The 15,830-nt window shown below is 37.3% G+C and overlaps 1 protein-coding gene across 11 annotated transcripts in view; it reads right to left on the reverse strand.

Moving 5' to 3' along the window:
- ST6GALNAC3 (ST6 N-acetylgalactosaminide alpha-2,6-sialyltransferase 3) overlaps window positions 1-15,830 on the reverse strand; it is a 566,662-nt gene that overhangs the window by 181,900 nt on the left and 368,932 nt on the right. Inside the window, exons 4-5 of one of the 11 annotated variants that reach the window (XM_023209254.1) lie at window positions 4,534-4,594; window positions 3,766-3,980 (exon numbers count right to left, since the gene is read on the reverse strand). The exons of 9 other annotated variants lie outside the window; for them this stretch is intronic. In XM_023209254.1, coding sequence (XP_023065022.1) covers window positions 4,555-4,594 — 40 coding nt within the window. In that variant the 3' untranslated portion in view covers window positions 3,766-3,980; window positions 4,534-4,554. Of the gene's footprint in view, window positions 1-3,765; window positions 3,981-4,533; window positions 4,595-15,830 lie in introns of those variants that run through there. One more of the 11 variants, XM_023209264.1, reaches the window with a different exon arrangement.

Consider the following 15,830-nt stretch of genomic DNA (forward strand, 5'->3'; position numbering starts at 1 on the left):
AAGAAGAAGTCTATCACTAAATGTGCTGGAATAAAACCAAGTTTGGTGCTTTTCCCAGACTTCAAAAATGGCGACTTCAAGGAAGACAAATCTTGAATAATCATAATTGTGAAACAGTAGATGTCAGAAACCACAGAAGGAAGTTACAGAAAGCCAGCAATTTAAAGAGTGAAAAGTAAAGATTTTAAACACAGTAGGAGACCATTTTGATCTTCCTTATCAGTCCTATGTGTGAGAATATGAGGGCTATATTCAGCAGGAGTCTTATGGAGGAGGAATAGCTAAGTTGTTTCTACTCAAATCTCTGAATCTTAAATTCCATTACAAAATACATATTCTGATTGGCAATAACATTCTGTTAATGAAAACCAAAACAAGGGTCCTAAAAGGGAGTATGCCAAGGTACCCACTAAGTCAGGTAGTTGTTCAGTGGTATGAGCCTAATATGCCAGGCGGGGTATAAATCAGTGGGTTCTTGTCAAATAACACATCTGTTGCTGGAAACAGATGGAAAAAGTAGGATGTGTTCTTGGTTGATTGAGAAAAAGACGTACCTAATACTTTTTTCCTTAGTTCACATCATGACTCACTAAATCATGAAATGAATTATATCACAGCACAAATACATTGCCACTAGGATGTGTACAAAGTAAAATTAGTATAATCAACTCTGAACTGTCGTGCTAATGAAAGCAAACAGTGATGCAGATATTCCCAAAGAGTGCAAAATCAGAAAATCATTTATGTTTGGTAATAGCAGATACTGTATTACTTGGGAGGCATCAGGTTTACCTTTGTGTTTTGCTTGTGGAAATGTGAAAATTAGTGTGTAGTCCTTACATGATGGGGGAGACAACTGGGGTAGAGGAATGAATCAATCTGGAATGGAGAATTTCTGTAGATTCACTTCAGGTGGTAAATTTAGAGTTGACTAATCATTGAATTATAAAGGGGAATTGACATAAATTCATTTTTTGGAAGGGGAAACTGCAACTGAGATAAATATACCTCACTCAGGACACACAATTAAAGATCTCAGCCTCTCATATGTTTCTGAGTTCTTTTCTCACTCGGTTGCACTACTTGCCCCATGCACCTGCACACTAGTATTTATTACAGTGGATGAATATAAATAAGCTCACAAAGGCTCTGATAAATTCCTGCATGAGAGACCTTCCACACATTGTTTAGAGAAATTAAAATGCTTTGAAGATTGCAACTGACATCAAAGAAGCTTATCCTTTTAAAATGTGTCCTCAGGGAGCTGGGCCAGAGAAAGAACCAGATTTGATGCTAATGTTTTTGGGTGCTCCCGGTGCAGGACAGGTAAGTGTGTGGACTCTAAAATCAGATCTGGGCGAAGGGTGTGGGGGAGGTGGGGATGGTTAATGGGTACAAAAAAATAAAATAATGATTAAGACCTATTATTTGATAGAATAAAGGGTGACTATAGTCAGTAATTTAATTATACATATAAAAATACCTAAAAGATTGTAATTGGATTGTTTGTAACACAAGGGATAAATGCTTGAGGGGATGGATACCCTATTAATCATGCTGTAATTATGTTACATTGCATTCCTGAATCAAAACATCTCATGTACCCCATAAATATGTACATCTACTACATCTCCATAAAAATTAAAAATGAAAAAAAAATCAGATCTGGGTTGGAATTCTGCCTTGACCACATTTTTTCCCTATAGTTCCTTCCTCTGCTAGCTTAAGCAAGTCTCATAATCTTTCTGAGGTTCACTTGCCTTATTATAAAATGAAGACAATAATTATACCTGCCTCATAGGATTATTGAGAAGACAAAATGAGATAATGTAGGTAATAAACTACATGTTACATAAGTAATATATCCTTGACATATAGTAAGGGCTCAGTAAATGATATTTATGATCATTACAATAACAATTATAACTACATACATTTCATTTTTCAATAGTTTGTGTTGAGCAAGTCCATATTATATCACATTTCCTTAAAGTTCAGTGTCTATGTTGCTTTTTTTTTTTTTTTTTTTTTTTTTGAGACATAGTCTCACTCCATCATCCAGGCTGGAGTGCAGTGGCATGCTCTTAGCTCACCGTAACCACCACCTCCCAAGTTCAAGTGATTCTCCTGCTTCATGGTGACATTCTCCTAAGCATGGTGACTAAGGCGTACGTCACCATGCCCAGCTAATTTTTGTATTTTTAGTAGAGACAGGGTTTTGCCATGTTGGCCAGGCTGGTCTCGAACTCCTGACCTCAGGTGATCCACCCACCTTGGCCTCCCAAAATGCTGGGATTACAGGCATCTAATTTGCTGTTTCTACTTAGTACATCCTGAAGAAAAATCTGTTTTTTATCTTGTCTTCTCTGTTCAATTATTGCCAGACAGGGACTCTCATGATAAAAACAAGTTTAAAATTTCCATTTACTTTAAATAGTGAGTCATAAAATTAGTCATTTATAGTTTATGAGGCTATAATGTTCTTGGGTGGTTCTAAGGTAAAAGTCTAAAAACAGAGTGAAAGGATACACCTGCAGTGGATGTTTTGCCCTTGGCATAATCTCTGCTTTCAAATCCTAGTTTATGTTGTCATCGCCATGGACAGTATGTCCCCATTCTGGCCCCACCATCTCCAACTTGGGCTATTATAATAAGCAGTTAGTAACTAATCTCCATGGCTACATTCTTTCACAAAACTCCATTTTTTTTTTTTTTTTTTTTGCCACAAGGCTCCCTTTTTGAAAATGTAAACATTAGGGTCACAAATTCCTGATCTGACACATATGCCCTTTCTGATCTGACGCCTAAGTCTATTTCTAGAACATCTCTCCACTCTTTTCCATTAAAAGAAATTTTTACCAACACTGAACTTCTTCAGCACACTTTATACTTTCATGCTTTGTGTCTTTACTCAGGCTATTGGCCTCTGCCTAGGAAGTTCTTTCCCATTTGCCTTGCAAAAATTCCACAATATCTTTTCTAAAACGAAATATAATTATATTCTCTTGTGCGCATGCTGGATGTCAGGATCTGTTTGAACACAGAAAATAATTAAATCTTTACTACATGTAACGTATGTAATGTTTATAACAACATATAAACTAATTTAATCTTTACTACAATCCTATGAGGTAGTATTATCATCTCTACTGATGAAAGAGAAAAGTGAGGCATATAGAGGTTAATGTGTACAAAGTGACACTGATGGTAAGTGGAAGCTGCTTCTGATCAGTCAGAACAAATTCTGCTGTCTTTTCTAGTGTAGACTCTTGTTTATACTGCCATTTTGCTACTTGCTCAGTCTGGTGTGTGACAGGCTCCTTATCTCATTTGCCCTTCAGTCCTCACTGCCCAGCACTGTACTTTACATTTAGTCTGTGCTTAACTAATGTTTACTAACTGCATGAACCCAAATAAGAAAACTGCAGCTACATTTTCTACAGATTTTCCTAACACGGTGTATGCTATTGTATCTTTAGTTGGTTGCCAAAATGGGTTGAGTGTCACCTGAATAGAAAGGAAAGTGGGTAGATGAAAGGACAGAAATGGTTTCTGAGCTGGTATACTTTTGTTAAAGCACATTCTTCAACCTGCAGCAATAGCCAAAGGCCTTACACACTCCTAAATTGAAAACATAAAGCATAGCTTTTTAAAACCCCAAACCTTTTTAAACAAACTTCCTTTTTTCATTTGTATACACCACGTTTTATTTTAAGCCATACGTATTAGGGAGAGTTAAGAGTCTCTTGGAAAAGCTTAGTTCAGTTTTGACAGTAACTCTTCGGCAAAGACTCTTCACTGCATCATTACTCCAGGGTGTTCCTCCCGCAGCTGTCACAGGGAAGCCAGTGATATGTGGCATTTCATGCCCTCCCTTGGAGATCACTTATCCTGGACAACAGTTTAGGTGGAGAGTCTCCACATTATCATGTAAAAATCTTCAGACATTTTCAGAGACAGCATCTCAACATCTACACAGGCTTCAAGAAAGATATGCAGCAATGAACAATTGAGTCCTTATTTCAAAGAAGAAAAAGTGAACAATGAGAACTTTAACTCATCATAGTATCACTTTCCTCACTTCCAAATTAATATATTGAGCATGGTGTTGCAGACACAAAAAGAATAAAACTGCCCCTTGCTCTTCAGAAAGCTCACATTCTAGCTGGTCAGGAGGTCAAATAACCATTTGACTTAAAAACCATTTGTTTTCATAACTATCCTGCCCAGTACTCCAGAAAGGTGACGGCCCTGAGGAAAGAAGGAAGTATTTTGCCTAGATGTGGGCATAGCAGGGAGGGTTTGTGGAGGAGGTGCCATTTCTGAGCATCAAGGAAACACCGGATTTGGCTCAGTGGAGGGGTACTGAGGAGGTGAGATGGGAACTGGAATTACAGGTAGAAAGAAAAGTACGCAGGAGCATAAAGGCAAGAAGAGAAGCTTAAAATGTTCTTATATTAGAGCGCAAGGTGCTAAAAGATATAAAAGGAGAAGAAAGAATGGAAGAGAAAGAATAAAAAGATTTTGTCCTACCTTATACAAGAAAGGCAGCGCCTACAGATGTGAATTTGATGCAAGGATGTTGAAGAGGTTTCTAGAATTAAATACAATTAAGTAATTTATTAAAAAGTCAGAATATGTTGTTTTATAGCATCTTATTTCACCTAAAAATGCAGAAGATTGATCATCTTAGAAAAAACAAGTTTAAATGAATCCTTCTGTATGGAGTGTTGAGTTCTTTTTATTTTGACATTAATTTTCAAAATAAATACTTACTGAGAACCTGTTATTTACCAAGTAATTTCTTAGAATCAATCTTAAGAAATTGAGAAAATGCAAAATTGAAAAAGTTCCAAATGAAACAAAATGATTAATATCATTATTAATATAGAATGATAGCTATTTTGGCCAGGCACGGTGGCTCACACCTGTAATCTCAGAACTTTGGGAGGCTGAGGAAGGCGGATCATGAGGTCAACAGATCGAGACCATCCTGGCCAACATGGTGAAACCCACACTCTACTAAAAATAAAAAAATTAGTTGGGCCTAGTGGTGTGTGCCTGTAGTCCCAAGTACTTAGGAGGCTGAGGCAGGAGAATTGCTTGAACTCGGGAGGTGGAGGTTGCAGTGAGCCAACATTCTGTCACTGCACTCTAGCCTGGTGACAGAGTGAGACTCCATCTCAAAAAGAAAAGAAAAGAAAAGAATTATAGCTATTTTTCTGTACTAAGTAATTTGACAAGTTAAAAAAAAAAAAGACGTCATTGGGCACCAATGAATGTTATATTTATCAGAAAGCAAATTTACCTTGGAAATCAGGAAAGCACATTTGATTGTAAGAACAATCAGACATTGAAAATCTTGCTGAACAGGGTTGCTGAGCAGCAATGACATGAAACCTAACAGAGCTGCTCACATTGAGAATCCTGTGTTTCCATAGGAGGGCTATGAATAAGCATCTCGAGAGACCCGAGGAAGCTGAGATGAAGAAATCATCTTCCAAGAACATGATCTCTTCTGTTAGATGGGGCTTTGCTTTCTCATTCAGACTTAATTTTATAAAATACATTTCCTTTAAGGATGTGAAGACTTAAGGAAAAAAACATAGAACAAAGAAACCAAGAAGAAGTTGCTTATTTTGTAATATTGTACATTCAGTTGATCACAGGTACACAAAGGGGAGTCCCGCTTATTATTGTCAACCCAGGAGTTTTAAAAACCCTTAAACAAGTAGCTCAGCTGAGTGTACAGCAAAGCTCACCCAAGCTGAATGTCTAGTCAGAGCAATAGTCCACTTTCCAGAATGCCACCTGGATTGGAGATTGAAAATAAAATTCCTAGGATATGCCAAGGTTCATTTCCTAAAAATGATGATGACATTACAGTTATGTCAGTTTTCAAAATGGGAACAACTTTAAGAAAATCCCCAAATGTGTTGAATTTATCTTAAATGAAGCTAAGTTTGGACTCTACATAATGTGACTTTATTCAGTTATTTACCCAGCATTCAAGACAGCATCACTATATCTCAATTCCTTGTGAGGGGAGGGAGGATATTTTTCCTCATGAAGGAAAAATTACTGTGAGAATTAAATTATATAATGTAAGAAAAATAATTGGCATGGTACCTGGTACAAAACTGAGGATTCATTAAATGCTTTTAAAAAGCCCTAACATTTACGTTTCTGGTTAAGATCTGCATTTTTGGTTAAGACCTTATTTCCAATATTTAATGTATGAAATAATGGCTGATGCACCACAAACAGGTAAAAAATAAAAATATTGGCCTTGATTTCTTAAGTGTTACACAGCGCTCATCAAATTAAAAAATCCTGACTCAGTATACCTCAATGACCACCTGGTAATTCATTCTAAAAGAAAGCAGCATCCATTTAGGCTCAAATTCACAACCTAACACTTTTTTTTTTTTTTTTTTTTGGAGACGGAGTCTTGCTCTGTCGCCCGGGCTGGAGTGCAGTGGCCGGATCTCAGCTCACTGCAAGCTCCGCCTCCCGGGTTTACGCCATTCTCCTGCCTCAGCCTCCGGAGTAGCTGGGACTACAGGCGCCCGCCACCTCGCCTGGCTAGTTTTTTGTATTTTTAGTAGAGACGGGGTTTCACCGTGTTAGCCAGGGTGGTCTCGATCTCCTGACCGCCAGGATGGTCTCGATCTCCTGACCTCGTGATCCGCCCGTCTCGGCCTCCCAAAGTGCTGGGATTACAGGCTTGAGCCACCGCGCCCGGCCTACAACCTAACACCTTAATGACCAGCAGTTTCCTAAATGTGATATTCTGATGAACTTTCAGGTCCTTTAGGAATTACTGCCATCCTCAATCAGCTGTCCTTTAATCTATCCTAGAACTCGGTCTCATTTGATTATTAGCAGTTTGAGCTTAAGTGAGTTTAGGAAATTGCATGTTGACACAGATAAAATGTATACGTTTTGCATTCGAATGCTTTAATACAAAAGAGATTGGATCACAAATTTTATTAAAAGATGTTTTAAAAATGAAAAAAGTGATTTTGACTTTTACTCCATATTAAAGAGTTTTAGAAAAGAGTGAAGTAACTCAGGGGGAAAGGGTGGGAAGGGAGTGAGGAATAAAAGACTACAAATTGGGTGCAGTGTGTACTGCTTGGGTAATGGGCGCACCAAAATCTCACAAATCACCACTAAAGAACTTACTCATGTAATCAAATGCCACCTGTTCCCCAAAAACCTATGGAAATAAATTTTTTTTTTTTTTTTTTTTTTTTGAGACGGAGTCTCGCTCTGTCGCCCAGGCTGGAGGGCAGTGGCCGGATCTCAGCTCACTGCAAGCTCCGCCTCCCGGGCTTACGCCATTCTCCTGCCTCAGCCTCCCGAGTAGCTGGGACTACAGGCGCCCGCCACGTCGCCCGGCTAGTTTTTTTTTTTTTTTGTATTTTTTAGTAGAGATGGGGTTTCACTGTGTTAGCCAGGATGGTCTCGATCTCCTGACCTCGTGATCCGCCCGTCTCGGCCTCCCAAAGTGCTGGGATTACAGGCTTGAGCCACCGCGCCTGGCCGGAAATAAAAAATTTTTAAAAAATAAAATAAAAAAAGAAAAGATTGAAGCATAAGGGAATAGGTTTGTTGTTGATTGCTATTCTCTATGAGCCATAGATATTTATCAGCTGAAACGAATTTACCAGTGCAACCATGAATACACCAAACTTATTATTATTTTGAAGTCACGCTGAAATATTGTCTAAATCCTATGCAAACCACTTTTTCAGAAATAAAAAAACATTAATTTTAGGGTAATTATAGTTAAGTCATTTTAGCTCTGCCCAAATAACATTATTCAGGGAGAGGACTACCAGGGTCTCAGCATAATACACGTCACATTTTTAGATGTATTATTCAATTGTTTACTCAGCATTCAGGACAATGATTATCTATGATCTATCCAAATACAGGAATATCAAGTCTTTAAAACTTTCTTTAACCTTTGCTCTAGCCAATGAAAAAGAATATTCCTTATTTCTGAAAGAGGAGACACTGGATTATTCTCACCATTTGCCACATGTACATATTTACTTCATCAATTTTTCTTTCATAACATGTATATATTAATCATTTATTTTCCCCACATATAAGCTAATAATAATTATAATACCTTTAATTTTATATGTATTCTCAAATTGATTTTAGATTCCACAGTCACCTCTTTGATGTATATTTTAAAATATTCCTAACCAATGTACTTTTCGAATATTGAATACACAGATGTTTAAGTCAACTTTATAGATAAAGAAACTCAGATGTTGAGGAACTAAGTGACTGAGAGTACTAAATATGAATTATCAAAATATAAAATGGTAGCTGGGCACAGTGGCTCACACTTATAATCCCAGCACTTTGGGAGGCAAAGGTGGGTGGATCACCTGAGGTTTGAGACCAGGCTGGCCAACATGGTGAAACCCCGTCTCTGCTAAAAACACAAAAATTAGCTGGGCCTCGTGATACATGCCTATAGTCCTAGCTACTCAGGAGGCTGAGGCAGGAGAATTGCTTGAATCTGGGAGGCGGAGGTTGCAGTGACCCAAGATCCTGCCACTGCATTCCAGCCTGGGTGACAAAGTGAAACCCTGTCTCAAAAAAAAAAAAAAAAAAAGGGCAGTAAAAAGTCATCTTCTAGTGACAGCTCATAATAAGCAGTTGCATACATATATCAGCTAATTGTAGTTAATTCAACATGAAGATACTTTTGTTCATATGACAACAAAAAATAGTTTAACTTTTTACCTTTAGCCTCTCCCTCTACTCTAGCCTGTAAATAGCTACGTCTTTTAAAATACTTTTTTATAATCCTACTTTGTATTTATTTGTTAATATATCTACATTCCTCAACAGAAGAAGCTCTTTAAGGAAATTTCAATGTTACTCCTTGTTGCAGGATTTTTAGTACACAGCTGTTCAATAAATGCTTTTAGCACAAATAAATAAAATGCTGATTTGTCATACTATGTGAGCTTGATTTTTTAGGACAGGGGCGTATATTTAGTTTAGCCTGACAGACCAAAGTGCTTAAAACATGACAGTTTATGGTCATGAAATACCATGTCTATGTTCACAATGGACTGTGAATTTACAGACTCCATTGTACAAGCATGTAAAAACAACTTTACAAGCATGTAAAAATGGGCCTCCTCTCTGGCCAAAGTTTATTACCTCTGTCTTTGATTCCTGCCAGCTTAGAAAGGAGCTAACCCATGTTTATGATTACACCAGTTGGAAGAAATATGGGGGCCTGCATTTTATTCAGTGCCCTGCCACCTTGGTTTCTGGGTGACCCACCATGGTTTGCTTTCAAAGCCTTCCGTGAGGAGTAAGCAAATAGCAGCATTTGTCATGCAACTTAAATGAGCATGCAGTAATCAATAAGAGCAATCAATAAGAATGCTAAAATAAATGAATGAATAAATAGATACAAAGTAAACTCTGCAATCACAGTGTGATGCTACCATAATGAATAAGCATTATCACGTATCACCCCTGTCTGCTATCATCAGCAGCTTTCAAAACTAATTGTCATATTGAGCAAAGGGCACTAGATTTCATAAGGCAGTCAGTGCTATTTCTCTGCATTTTTTTCCCTTTAGTAACAATTGACAGTAAGAGCCTAGCCTTGGGGAATCAACAGAAGTGACCCATGACTTGCAGTTTGGTAGGTTTCAGCTAACCATCGGATCACTTCCACAATCCCCACAGACTGCTGTCCATCTCCAGCTCAGCCAGCCATTGTGGTTACGCTTGGTGGTGAAGACAGACAAGAAAAAGGTTTCATAGAGAGCTAGAGGCAAGACCCAAAGCCAGACTCTCATTAAGATTTTTTTCCTTGTCAAAATAGAAATCGTTTCATTGCTTTTTCTTTCTTATTATGTGTACATATGCACCATGAAACAATTTCAGAAAACAGAATGCTATAAGAAAGAAGGCAGAAATTATGCATAGCCCCACCACCCACTGTGTTAACTATCCTTTTGGACTTTAGAACATATTGCACACTCATATTACAGAGCACAACAGAAAGAAAAGTGGAATGCAAGTAAAAAATATCTCCTTTTTCCTTACAGATAAAAAAATCAACCAAACAAAAATCTTATGGAAAAATGAAATCAAAACAGGAACAAAATCTAACCAGAATGACAAGTATCACCAGCAATCTAGGAAATACACAGAACAGAGAAAGCTTTCAAAGGAGAGAGAAAAGACAGTGATCAAATCAGGCTGTCTCAAAAAACGATGGCACTGAAAAGCGTGTCAGAGGCAAGAGCTCTGAGAAAGAACAAAGAGAGATACAGAGAAAACAGAGTGAGTAGGCAGCAGAAAGAGGAGAGAAAAGACAGAGCACAAGGGGGGAAGCAGGCGGGGTGGCAAAAGGTTTTTGTCACAAGGAGAAACCAACATAATGAGAATGGAGATGCCCCCATATTTCATCCTCAAAACCACCAGTAGAAGCTTGAGGACTGCCAAATTCCTTTTGAAACAATTTTCATTGAACACTAAAACATCTTTTGATGGTACAAATGAAGGAAAAAGACTTCAAGTTATATCTAATATCCCTAACTCCCAAAAGGTAAGTCACTCAACATTGTAAGAGAATACAAAAGCAGGCTGGGCGTGGTGGCTCACGCCTGTAATCCCAGCACTCTTGGGAAGTCGAGGTGGGAGGATCACTTAAGCCCAGAAGTTCAAGACCAGCCTAGGCAACATCTCCACAAAAAAATTTTAAAATTAGCTGGGCATGGTGGCACATGCCTATATTTCCAGGTGTTTGGATGGCTAAGGAGGGAGGATCCCTTGAGCCCAGGAGGTCAAGGCTGCAGTGAGCCGTGACTGTGCCACTGCATTCCAGCCTGGGCAACAGAGTGAGATTCTATCTCAAAAAAAAAAAAAAAAAAAAAAAAAAGGCAATAAAGGCAACTTAGCTACATATTTCAGTCAGAATTTTTCAGTGTATAAAATAAAACTTTTTTGCCCAAACAAGTTGAAAACTTATGTGCACACAAAAACCTGCACACAGATATTTATAGCAACTCTATCCATAACTGACAAAACTTGGAAACAAACAAGATGTCCTTCAGTTGATGAATGGATAAAATCAACTGTGGTACAATTCAGACAATGGAATATTATTCGGCACTAAAAACAAATGAGCTATCAAGACATGAAACGTCAAGGAAGAACTTTAAATGGGTGTAATAAGTAAGAACTTTAAAGGAGTGTAATATTACTAAGTAATAGAATCTAGTCTGAAAAGGATCCATACTATATGAATCCAAGTATATGACATTCTAGAAAAGGCAAAACAATGAGATAGTAAAAAGATCTTTGGTTGTCAGGGATTATGGGAGAGAGAGGGATGAATAGACAGAGTAGAGGAGACATTTAGGACAGTGAAACTATTCTGCATTATAATGGTGGATACATGTCCTTATACATTTGTATAAACCCATCGAATGTACAAGACCAAGAGTGATGTCTAATGTAAGTTGTGGATTCTGGGGGATAGTGATGTGTCAGTGCAGGTTCATCAGTTGCTACAAATGCACCACTCTTGTTGGGGGGATGTTAATAATACGGGAGAAGTGTATGTGGGGGCAGGGGTGTATTAAGTCTTCAAAACTTCAGACTTCACAAATAAAAAACAAATAAAGCATTTTAAAAGAGAATCGGCTTCTTGTTCTATTCCCATGTTCCATTTCATTTGTAGCTCTTTCTATATAGAGAAGAACCAGCATGAAAGAGATTTCTGGTAAAAATTCATTTTATAGGATATTTTGTGTATATGTGTGCATGTGTATGAGAGAGACAGAGGAACTGAGAGATAGAAAGAAAGAATGATAATTTGTGGTAGATTTGCATCTATGAAATGAAGAGCTACAAAATTCAGGTGGATTTGTCTTGAATTTTATTTTTTTAATCAAAATTCAATTTTCAGCTACCTTTGATTGAAAAATAAAATAAAAATTATCAAATTTTAATTCTGAAGCTCTTCACCCACTTTAGGGGCAGAGGAGATAAAGCATCTGAGACTATTGGAAGTGAGCTGGCTTCCCAAACGTAACTAGTTAGTGGTAAAGTTGAGGCAAGCATACCCAGTGCTCACCTGCTTTTGTTTCTGAGGTTCTCTAAGCAGCAGCAGCCACAGGTGACTCAGAACCTGCTCTTAGCAGCCCTAAGGAAAGTAAGGGCCCTTCTAAAATAGGTGTTTGAAATAGCTGTTCTCAGCAAGAGAAGGGTGACTGCCAGGGCTGTGATGCTCATCTCTGCATCACAGAAATCTGTCTGTCCTCTCCCTTAAACTCTCAGCTAAAATAATACTTTCCTAAAAAGGTCTTTGAGTTCAGGGTAGAAGGCATCATGCTTCATTCTACCAAGCAGCTTTACAAGATTTCTATAAGCAGGAGGCTCAGGAAACATTACTTTGTAAGCACGAAATCAGCTTCAGGCAGAACCAAGTGGCAAGAAGACTTTTTAGTACTATCTTCAAGTGCTTATGAAATTGACATTTTCATCAAAAAGTATTTGTTAAGGACCTGAGAACTCTGAGAACCTGAGATACACTCAGAACTCTGCACAGAGATATGAAAAAACAGCCTTGAGGGGCTTCCAGTATTGCCAATCCCATTGGCCAGCCAGAACTATACATAAAAGGTAAGAAGCAGCCAAACCAGCCTGTACAAGTGCAAGATACAGGACAAGAAAAATAAATGCTTGAGGAATTCATAGGAGGGAGGGATAAATGGGGGCTGTCAGAGAGAATTGCATGGAAAAAGTCAACTCTTAAACTATGCCTTAAATGATTTATATGACAAGAGTAGAAAAGGAATGACATTTCAACTGGGAAACAGGGTCAGCAAATATGCAAAGCTCAGAATGTGTATCTGGAGATAATGAGCAGACCAATTTGGTTAGGCTAGAGAACATCTGTAGCGACTAGTTGGCAACAAACTTAGAAAAATTGCTGGACAAAATTCTTTGAAGGACAAGAATGCCAGATAAAAGAAACTAAAGGCAATGAAGAACCATCAAAGTTTTGTGGGTAGGTGAATGGAATGTCAAAGTGATTTAGGAAGATTAATCTGGTGGAAGTACAAAACGCAGATTGAAGGGCAAAAGATGGAAAGCAGTGAGAATAGATGAAGACTATTTTTATAGTCTAGACATGAGACAGTGAGAGCCTAGAGATAGAAATAAAGCATATAAAACAAAGAATGTTTTGAAGTAAGTGACTGTGGACTTGGTAACTCAATTAAATTTCGGTTAGGAAAGATGAGTCAAATTTAAACAGATTGAATTTCACATAGAAAATGCCTAAAGGCCAATCTGGTTTTAGAGACCAATGTTTAGAAGTGATATCAGAGATGGAGACAAGATGTAGCAGTGATGGTTGACTTACGGAAGCGAATTCTTGGGGAGAGAATGTTTCATTTGCACTGAACATATATTAATAAAAGGAATGGTAGAAAAGTAAAGACCAGTATCATGGCTTTTTGGAAGCATGGTAGCAAGTGACTGAGTTTGCCAATTTCTACCTGTATTTACTTGAACTGCCTGTTTTCTGAGGCTTCCTAATGATCCAAGACTGACGACAGTGGCCAAGAGTCATTCACAGTTGAGTTCATAGTCTATCACTCTGTAAGTGAAATCTGAGCAGTTGGAAACCCCTGTGACTTGGCCAATGTCTTCCAGTGCTCAAGAGTCTTAAGACTCTATTCTGAAGAATGTGTTGAACATATATTGAAGTCCCCTATACTGTTTTCAATATGATGTATGTGATGATTTCTCTAAATGAGGGAAAAAGAAAAGTCTGAATGATTATCTAAATGTGCAATAAAATGTCAGCAGAGGAAAAGTGATACTAGCTGGAATTATTCTCAATATTATAATGTAGATATAAAACAATTCCTAATAATAATAGTAAATACTAGAACTATATGCTATGCCCAGGCTAAGAAATTTATAAATTTCTAGTTTAATTCTAAAAAAGTATAGATACTAGTTTATACATGAGAAAACTGAAGCACAGAGAGTTTACACTTGACCAAGATCATACAGATAGGAAATGGCAGACCGTTATATACTATATAATCTATGACAAGAAACCAACATCTACTCTATTCATTGTCATCAATCAATCAAACCTCTAACTTGAGAATTCAGTATAACAATTCTATTGTTAAAAACAAAACACAGATGAGTCAAGTACATACATACATACACACACACACACACAAATATATATGCAAAGATTAGTAGGAGAGGAAGGACTAATTGTTATTTTTAACTAAAATATGACACAATCCAAGAAACCTTTTTATAAAGCTACTTTTAGTAAGGACTCATACTTTCAGTTCATTTAACAAAAAGGCATTATAAAGTTAAGGTTCTTCATAGGACTGACGGTTACATTTCAAAACTCGTATTATATGAGATGGACCTCGGTATCACTAATGTCTCCACATACACAATTTCTAGCAAAACATAGCCCATTTACGAGAAGTGCAGAAATGTTGTTAAACTTAATTAGATCTAATTGTCACACTTTCATTAGCTATTAGCATTATGTAAAGATAAACTAATGCATAATGAGTTCTTTCATTGTCACATAATTATAATTTTAATAATTACATTATGACCATTATAATACAGTGCATATTTTCAATTTTCCCATTAGTGGGCAATTATTTATAAGGTTTTCTATTACAATCTGTCCATAGAGACCAAGTTATTAATGCCTCCATTTTCCTATAATGATGACCACAGTGTTAAAATCAATATGATGGCCACAGGGAGAACTGCAAAATAACGTGGAAAGAACAACAAAACTACAACCATGAAGTAGGCTCATTCAGCACATGCCTGAGGAAATTTTAAGATGGAGAAAAATAACATATTAATATTCTTCCAAGAAGTTCTAGTTTACAAGGTTTTCTCAAGTATAATTTTTCTCATTTTTTGTAACCTTAAGTCCCCAACTCTTTCCTAAGACAGTTTCCATGATATAAAATATTCAAAAGCCTAGCCTTTGAAAAATGTCTTAAAGAGTTTTCACCATCCAGAGAATTAGATTAAAATCCCACAAAGTCATTTCTGGGAAGTTTTTTGAATTGTTCAATTTCAGGGTTGCATGTCAGGAAGTAAGATGCTGATGAACTGTATGATTCATCCTCAAAGATGATGAAGAGTGGGAGAAATTTATTATAACAAAGGAAAAGGGCAGTGTGATTGGATAGTGATTATGGCAAAAAGGGGCTGGGTGTAGGTCCTGAAAATAATAACAATAATAATAGTAACAACATCTAATAGAGTATTTGCTTTTGTCCACTATCTCTGAGAATAAACAGATCTCCTCACTATTCTTTGTGTGAACACTGAGACTATTTGGTGGACTTAGAGCGATGTCCAGAATTATTCAAAGACATTTAGAAATGTGGCTTACTATACACACCTGGCCTTAGTTGGTTGCATTACATGGTTCTGAGGTCTCACATGGAGATAACACAGACCCTTAGGGGCTTTTTTGTAGCCCTGTGAAACTATATATTTATCTCCCCCAACTGCAATGGGGTTGTCTCAGTTATCTCTGAATTCCTGGCAACTTGCACTGTAAAAATTTTGTGGCAGAAATTAATGAACTAGTTAGATTTAAGCCCAAAAGTTCAAAGTAGCTCATATCATCCAACTTGATGGTAAAACTAACCTGATTTTAATATTGACCAGTATCCCTCCCCGAGAAAAACTGTTGGTCCAGGTTCTCAATAGATATGTACTCATATAGTTTGGAGATATGATTA

The sequence above is a fragment of the Piliocolobus tephrosceles genome, chromosome 1 (assembly GCF_002776525.5).
Source record: "Piliocolobus tephrosceles isolate RC106 chromosome 1, ASM277652v3, whole genome shotgun sequence".
Lineage (NCBI taxonomy): Eukaryota > Metazoa > Chordata > Mammalia > Primates > Cercopithecidae > Piliocolobus > Piliocolobus tephrosceles.